At 65.2% G+C, this 8,287-nt stretch overlaps 1 protein-coding gene across 1 annotated transcript in view; it reads left to right on the top strand.

Moving 5' to 3' along the window:
• Positions 1–249: 249 nt before the first annotated feature.
• The window catches only part of CTSD (cathepsin D), an 11,454-nt gene continuing 3,416 nt past the window's right edge, over positions 250–8,287 (top strand). Inside the window, exons 1-5 of the mRNA XM_017874683.1 lie at positions 250–445; positions 2,803–2,962; positions 4,625–4,748; positions 5,179–5,297; positions 6,710–6,984. Of these exons, the coding sequence (XP_017730172.1) occupies positions 378–445; positions 2,803–2,962; positions 4,625–4,748; positions 5,179–5,297; positions 6,710–6,984 (746 nt within the window). The 5' untranslated portion in view covers positions 250–377. The remainder of the gene's footprint in view (positions 446–2,802; positions 2,963–4,624; positions 4,749–5,178; positions 5,298–6,709; positions 6,985–8,287) is intronic.

Below are 8,287 nucleotides of genomic sequence, written 5' to 3'. Positions count from 1 at the left end.
GCAGCGCCCCGCGTAGGCCTAGACGCGGGGACGGCCGCGGCGGCTGGGACAGGGGTCACCCCGTGGGGCCCTCCAGGGTGGGCCGCCCCACGACCCCGGCCAGGCCGAAACGGAAATCCTCCAGACCCCAGAAGCTCAGCCGGGCTGACCCCGAGGGCGGTGGTGGCGCGGGCGGTGGGCGTGGCGGGCGCACTCCTCGGCTCTGTGCGCGTGCGCCGAGGTCGCCCCGCCCAGGCCCCGCCCGGCGCACGCCGGCCTCGCCCACGTGACCAGCCCGGGTGCAAACACGCGGGTCAGCTGATCCGGCCCAACTGCGCCGTCATCCCGACTATAAGCGCGCGGCCTCGGCGCCCCGCTCCGACCCGGTGGCCGCCACCATGCATCCCCCCAGCCTTCTGCTGCTCGTCCTCTGCCTCCTGGCGGCGCCTGCTGCCGCGGTTGTCAGGTGAAGCCTCAGGGTCCGGGGCTCAGGGGACGGGCAGGGGTCGCGGCCCCGAGGTCCCGGGGCCTGTGGTGACTTCAGCGCTCCCCTGGGGACCCCACGAGCCCCTTGCGCCCCCCGCGCTGGAATGCACCTGTGCCGCCCTGCGCGGTCTCCTGCACGGCCCACCCGCTTACCGGGCGCCGGGCTCCGGAGGTGCAGGGGACCTGGGGCAGAGGCGCCAGACGCCTCTCCCCATGCCACCCTGAGGTGTACCTTGAGGGGCCGGGGGAGGCGTGAGGACCGCAGCCTCCCTGGAGACGGGGCGGGGCTGGGGGAGGTGGTGCTCATTCGGGGCGGGTGGAATTGGGGGTCTGCGCTGAGCGCCCTTTTTGCTGGAGACCTAGGTGCAGTTCCCAGAGCCCCGGAGTCTGGGCGAGTCCATTTCCTTAGGGACCCCTTTACCACCTGTGAACTGGGGACTTTAAAAGTTTGCTCCTGCGGCTCTTATCACAGGCCCTGGGCTGGGAGGCCCCTCTAGACCCTAGGAGTTCCCATGTCCCTGGGAGAGGAGGAGGCATAGGGAGTGGGCCGGCTCACCCACCCCGTGCCTGGGACTGTGCTGCAGTGAGCCCCACACGCTCCTCAGGCCGAGCCACTGTGCCAGGTGAGGCCACCGAGTGGGCCTGGATATATCGGACTGGGCCACCGACATACCTGACCAGCTGGGCAGAGGAGGGCCGCTGCTGCAGTCGGCTTCCTTGACTCCCCTCCCCAGCCCTTGCAAGGCAGCCTGCATTCCCAGGAGGGGTATGCTGACCCATCCCATTGGGCACCTGCCCCACCCTTGCTCTGGGCCTTTGTGGGAGACCTGGGACCTGAGGTGGGTCCACTGCCCCTGGGCAGGTGGGTGAGGTCAGAAGGCTGCAGAGGCTGGAGCTGGCTGGGCCAGCAGGAGCAGTGGGCTGGGTAGGACTGAGCCTCACCAAAGGCTGTGGGGAACGGCCCGGGGGCGGGTAACCCCAATTAAAGTCGTTATGGGGGAGCAGCCACAAGCCTGAGCCTGCCTTGACCTTGCCAGCCTATCCACAGGCCTCCCCTCTCCAAGAAGGGCAGACACAGCAGTGGGGAAAGGATCCTGGGCTTCTTGGAGGGCAGGGTAGCTGAATGCAAGCCCTCACCTGATTCCAGCTCTTGTGCAACTGATACTATTACACCTGCTTCCTGGGTCCCTGGAGGCCATGTCCCTCCCCCAGGACAGAACCTGGGGCTCTTCCAGCCCCTCAGCTTTTAGGCAATAATCTCATCTTCCGGGACCACGCCCTTGATGTGCCAGGAAAAGCGGGCTATGACCTTGGACTCTCAAATCCCTGGGGCAGGGGAGAGGTTTTATCCAGGTGATGAAAAGCCCAGGGGAGCTTCCTTGGGACAAGAAGTCGGTTCACACCAAGGGGAAAGCCAGTGGCCCTGGGGGAGGGGCAGGGACCCCCTCTCTGTTATTGACTTCCTGTGTATAGAACTCAGGACCCCTGACCTCAGTCTGGAACTCCCTCCTGCACCCTGGCCGGCGGTGTGCTGGGTGACAGGGCTCTAGAGGTGTGCCCTGAGTGCAGCTGTCGGAGGAGGCAGGGTGGTGGGTGGGGGAGCACAGAAGCCTCTAAGGCCCCGGGTGCAGTCCTATATCTCGTGGAGCCGCATGGAGTGAGGAGAAGGGCCGATACACAGGAACGACTGTGGGATGAGGGCACTGGACAGCCACAGGGTCCATGTGGAGGAGGATAGGTAGTCAAGGAAGGCTTCTGGAGGTGGCGTGGAGGGCCCATCTCATGGCCAGAGGAGGCCACCTAGGAGGTCAGGCAGAGCCGCCAGTGCCAGCCTGGAGGTAGGGCCACCTTCGTGCTGGTGTCTGGGTGGAGAGCAGGTGTGATGGGACTGGGTACAGTGGGCTGCCTCAGAACACTTTGGGCAGGAGTGACAGGTGCCTGCCAGCACCCTGAGCAGCCATGCTGGCCGCCATCCTGGAGGAGACCAGAGCAGGTGCAGAGGGAGGACTGGAGGCCCTTGGGGGCTTTGGAGCTTCTAGAATGGCTGAGGAGAGGAGGGGTGGGCACACTGGCCCCCAGGTTGGGTGTGTGGGGCCGAGGTGGGTGGTGGGTGGCCACTTCCTAGGACTGTGGCCTGTGCAACCTCGGGTGGGCGATGGGTTGCCATTCACTGATGGGGGAGGTGAGCCAGCAGTTTCCAGGTGACAGGCAGGAGTTTGGTTTTGGCTGTGGTGACTTCGAGATTCCCCAGGGGCCTCCAGATGGATGTGCAGCGTTAGCGGCCTCGGCCCGCAGGCGGGAGGACCTCCCTGATATGCCCTGACCCCTGGTTGACAGGATCCCGCTGCACAAGTTCACGTCCATCCGCCGGACCATGTCGGAGATGGGGGGCCCTGTGGAGGACCTGATTGCCAAAGGCCCCATCTCGAAGTACTCCCAGGCGATGCCGGCTGTGACCGAGGGGCCCATTCCCGAGGTGCTCAAGAACTACATGGACGTGAGTATGGGGTCTTAGCCCTGCTGGGAGCGGAGCCGCTCTCCGGAGAGCTCCCTGGGACTGTGGGGACACTCCCGCCTCCTGTTCTCAGCGGCACAGTTTGGCTCACTTGGCCAGGGTGGCGTCCAGGCTCAGCCACACTCCTGTCTTCCCCGTCCTGGAACCTCCTGCCACTGGCCCCTGTGGTTGCTGGATCTTGGGCCTGGGAGGGTGACTGAGGGTGGCCTCGGGCCTCGGTGCCAGCTCGCCCGGGGGCAGTCCTTGGGTCTGCCTGGGTGTGGCCGGCTGCCCTGGAGCCTGTCTTTATTGCTGTCCTGCCAGGAGGCCTATGGTGACTCGTGGTCCCTCTCCAGCCCCTCCCCATCTTCTTCCTCTGGCAGCAGCCCCTCCTGTGCCCACGACTCCTTCAGGGGGAAGCAGGATCTAAAGGGGAGCACTCTGGAAGCCACCTAGCAAGCTGGGGCTTGGTCAGCCTCGTCCCAGCTCTATGGGGTCAGTTCGAGGCCAGGGCCTGCTGTCCAGCCTCGGGGCTCTGGCCCACTGTGGGCGGGGGGGCCTTGCCCTCTGTCCTGCTTGGCCCGAGTCCTGGCTGTGACAGGAAGCCCAAGACTCATAGGCATGTGACTGGGCGGGTTGGGGGGAGGGGGCCTGGGGGGAACCGGGTGCCGTGTGCCTGGTCCCGACCGGCCAGTTCCTGATCGCCCTAGCGCGAGAGCACGCTGATGCACACACATGCAGACATGGAGATTTGCTGAGTGTTCCCCCGCCAGTGGTCACTTCTGTGGGGCCATGAGTCAGCAGCTGCTGCTCCGTGAAGCCAGGCGGTCGGAGAAACATTGGGCTGGGCTGGTGCCAGGAATCTGGTGGCTGACAGTGGCCCAGGCTCTATTCCTGGGGAAAGCGGGCACCCAGGCGACCCCGAACTCCAGGACCCTCTTACTCTCTGCCTCCTGAGATGCTCAGTGGGCGTGGGACCCCTTGTACCTGCCTGATCCCTGAGTCAGCAACCCACCTGTCCCTGCTATCCCTGCGTACACATGGGAAAACTGAGGCCCTGGGCCGTTCAGGAAGGGTTGCTGGGCAGGCAGTGACTCTAAGGCTTAGCTTCTCCCCTTGACCAGCTGAACCCCTCTGCCTGGAAGCCCTCCAGGCTTGGGGTCCACCCTGGAGGGCAGGGCAGGCACTGAGACACCCAGAATCAGACCCTGATACGGTTCCAACCTGGGGAGGAAGTCACTTACCTTCTCAGGCCCTGGACCCCGGGCCGCCAGGGGAGTCTTCCAGGCAGGCCCTTCCTGTACCTGGGGCTCAGGCCGAGGGCCGCATCTGTCCCCAGCCTGGACTGGCCTCTGGCCTTGTCTTTTCTGTGGGGAAGCTCAGCCTCGCCATGTGTCGAGCAGGGGTAGGTGGCAGAACCCAGAGGTCTGGAGACCCCAAGCACCTGTGGGCATTAGGACCGAGGGCTGGGGACCTGGCCCATCTTCCCTGCAGGCTGAGCCGGTGGGAGTAGGTGGCTGTTGGCAGCTGTGGGCTCCATGATGCTCGTCCCTCCAGCATGGGCCTTCAGGCTTCAGGGTTTGGCTCTGGGGACAGCCGGACCTTCTGAGGCCCGGTGGGGAGAGAGGCCCCTCCCCATCCCTGACGGACCCTGTCCTCTGCCAGGCCCAGTACTACGGGGAGATCGGCATCGGGACACCTCCCCAGTGCTTCACGGTCGTCTTCGACACCGGTTCCTCCAACCTGTGGGTCCCCTCCATCCACTGCAAACTGCTGGACATCGCTTGCTGTGAGTCACGCACCCCGGCCCCATCTCCCGGGTCCTGCCCTTTTGGGATGCCGCCACAGGGCTGCCTCAGGAGTCACCTGGGCAGTGCACTTCTCCCGCCTCTTGGCCCCGTGAGCCAGGCTGGCCCTCTCTACCCTGCTCCAGGCACTGGCTTTCTGGGTGAACCACCAGCTGGGGTCTTGCTCTCAGCAGCGCTGGGGCTGGGGTGGCCACGGAGGGAGCCAGCTGTGGCTGGGAGGGAGGCCCGGGGTCACAGCCCACAGTCCTGGGGCTCTGGCACGATGGTGGGCCTCGGATCCCCTCCAAATCCCACCCTGGGGAGGCAGCTTGTGGGGAGCAGGCTCCATGGTAGACTGCAGGGGGCTGGGAGGGCCGTGGCCATGGCGTGGGCTGCGGGATGACCTGCGGGCCCTCTTCTCGCCCGGGGCAGGGCTCCACCGCAAATACAACAGCGACAAGTCCAGCACCTACGTGAAGAATGGCACCTCATTTGCCATCCACTATGGCTCGGGCAGCCTCTCCGGATACCTGAGCCAGGACACCGTGTCGGTGAGTCCCTCTGGGGCCTTTCCCAGGACTCGAGGATGCCAGGTTGTGGGGTTCACCCACTGTGGGTATGTGGTTGAAAGGGCTCGGTGATCCCAGGCCGACCCCAGCCCTCAGGTGGCCGGGGCAGTCAGCAGGATGAGGAGGGGCCTGGGAATGAGCCTGGTCATGTGCAGGCTGGAGGGACAGCCTCGAACCTGGGGGCTACAGGGGCAGGGGTCCCTGGAGTCAGGCTACAGTGAGTGGGAGGGAGGACAGGGCAGATTGATTGGGCTTTTTTTGGCACATTGGGTTTGAGGTGCCAGCAGGTGTTGAGGGCTGGGTCTGGGGCTGCACAGGGTCCCTGCAGCGGGCCAAGGGGTTGGGGAGGCTTGGGATTGGGAGGATTGCCAGGAACCCGCTGTGGGGGCTGCTGGCAGACAGTCACCTGCAGGAGCCTGGGAGGGTAAGGGAGGGGGAGCAGCAGTGGCTGTTGGGGGCCCTGCCTGCACTCCACCATCCTCAGGGCCCTGTGCAGAGCTGCTCCCTGCCCAAGGAGAGGGCGAGCTGTCCCTTGTCACCCTGCCTGGGCCTCAGTGAGTTCTCACCTCGGAGCTGTGTGCTGGGGGTGGGCCAGGCTGCAAGGGGTTCAGGAGTAGTGGGACGGTGACACAGCCCCCAGCTCCGGAGCAGGCCAGGAGGGCAGCAGAGCCCCCCTGCAGGCCAAGGGACCTGGGAAGAGGGCCCCTTCCTCCAGCTGGGCCTGCTCCTAACAGTCCCTGCTAGGCTGGAGTCCGGGTCTGTACAGGGGGCTCCTCAGAGCCCTCTTCTCTGGGCCCTGCTCAGCCTGAACGGGAAATTGCCCCGTCTGCCCTCTTCCGCCCCGTCCGCCCCGTGTCAGCCTCAAGCTGTTGTTCCCTTCCCACATCCTGCTCTGGCCGTGTTCTCTTTCTGCAGCCTCATCCAGGGCTGGGGGAGGGGACAGTCAGAGAAGGGGAAGGGGGCAGCATGGCTGTGAGTCTGGGTTGGGGTCGGCGGGTTCCCTGTCTCTCGGGCTCCTGGCCCAGGCTGTCTCTTGTTCCCAAGGCTGAGGGCAGGAGCAGGAGCAGGACCTGCCTGCTGGTGGTGGTGGAAACAAGAGGTCAGAGCAGGGAGCAGAGCAAGGGGTCTCCCCGTCTGTGCTCCTGCCTGGTTCCCATCTCATTAAAACCAAGGCCCAAAGTCTCCCACGAAGGGGGCTCTACCTCACCCCGTGTCCCCATCCCCAGCTGTGTTCAGCTCACCGTTTCCAGCCCTTTCTTCTGGGCCCTCTGGGCCCCATCGTGTGTGAGATGAGGGGCATCCATTGAGCTGGGTTTTGTAGCGCAGCCTCATGCTCAGAGAGGGGTGTAGGGCTCAGCCTGTCTGCGACCCACTGACCCTGCCCTGGCCCGTAGGTGCCCTGCAAGTCAGCGTCATCAACCGCTGCCCTGGGCGGTGTCAAAGTGGAGAGGCAGGTCTTCGGGGAGGCCATCAAGCAGCCAGGCATCACCTTCATCGCAGCCAAGTTTGACGGCATCCTGGGCATGGCCTACCCCCGCATCTCCGTCAACAACGTGCTGCCCGTCTTCGACAACCTGATGCAGCAGAAGCTGGTGGACCAGAACATCTTCTCCTTCTACCTGAACAGGTGGGCACGTGGGTTCCCTCTCCCCTCCTGCTCTCCTCGCTGAGCGTTGCTGGGAGGCAGGGCGGGGCTGGACTGGGAGCCTTCCGGGCACCCCCACTCAGTGCCACACCCTCCCTGCTGCTGTGGCCAGAGCTCCTGACCTCTGACCTCAGGGTATCCGGGAGGCAGGGGCCGGCCGCCCTTCCGCAGAGGAGTAAGCGGCATCACAGAGAAAGCTGTGTGGCCGGGATCTCCCAGTGGAAGGAGCTCAGGCCAGGCTGTGGGTCCTGGGACCTTGGCAGCTGGGCCTCCCTCCTGTGAGAACAGACCCAGTTCAGGGGTCATGGCGGTTCCTCTTGGTTCAGTTGGCCTGTTGGTCCCTGGACCTGGTGATGGGCACATGTGGTCCTGGTCCCGGGGTTGCTGATGGTGGAGAGGGGGCATGGTACCCAGGAGCCTGGGAGTCCCTGGGGAGGTGACCTTGGGTGGGTGTGGGTCCCCGGCACTACGCAGCGAGCAGCTCTGTGGGTGTCCCCAGCAGGTGCCGGCTGCCCTCTAGGAGGAGCATGGTGGGCTCTTCCTTCTGGGAAAAAGGTTCTCCCCCAGGGTCCCCACCTGCAGCCGCTGCTTCAGCATGGGTGAGCCATGGTCAGGCGACCTTGGGAAGGGGACCTCAGCCTTAGTTAGTTTCTTCTCCTTGGGCAGACCTGAGTGGAGGGTTCCACATAAGAGGGGTGACCGGGGGGTTGGGGCTTTTGCTCTGGGGGTGGGCAGCGTGTCAGCCAGCGGCCTCCTGCCCTGAGCTGTGCCTGGTCACTGCCCCATACTCTCCAGGGCGGACAGGGGCAGGTTCACCTCATGTGGCTCACTTGGCACTTGGAGTCTCTGGGCCTGACCCCTGACCTTGGGGCACTGCTGGCAGAATTCCAGCCGTGGGGCTGGCCTGGCCTCTTTACTGTGTCCGTTGGCTGGGCAGTGAATACTCCTTAGCAACAGCCTGGGCTGCACTGCTCACTAGAGGCCAGGACACAGGTGAACCAGCTGGGCCATTTCCCCAGGAGCCTTGGGGCACAGGGGAGGCAGCGAGGTGAAGAGGGGTCGCGGAGGGCAAGAGGGCACACAGGCATCAGTGCCCACATGGGGGAGGGGGACACAGCCTGAGTGCCCAGGTCGGGGAGGCGGGCACAGCCTGAGTGCCCACATGGGGGAGGGGGACACAGCCTGAGTGCCCAGGTCGGGGAGGCGGGCACAGGTATGAGTATCCAGGTGTGGGGAGGGGCACACAGTGTGAGTGCCAGGTGTGGGGAGGGGCACACAGTGTGAGTGCCAGGTGTGGGGAGGGGCACACAGTGTGAGTGCCAGGTGT

This window comes from Rhinopithecus bieti, unplaced genomic scaffold (genome assembly GCF_001698545.2).
Source record: "Rhinopithecus bieti isolate Rb0 unplaced genomic scaffold, ASM169854v2 scaffold_9449, whole genome shotgun sequence".
NCBI classification, from domain to species: Eukaryota; Metazoa; Chordata; class Mammalia; order Primates; family Cercopithecidae; genus Rhinopithecus; species Rhinopithecus bieti.
Note: the sequence above shows the minus strand (reverse complement) of the source record. Positions and strands in the feature narration are given on the sequence as shown.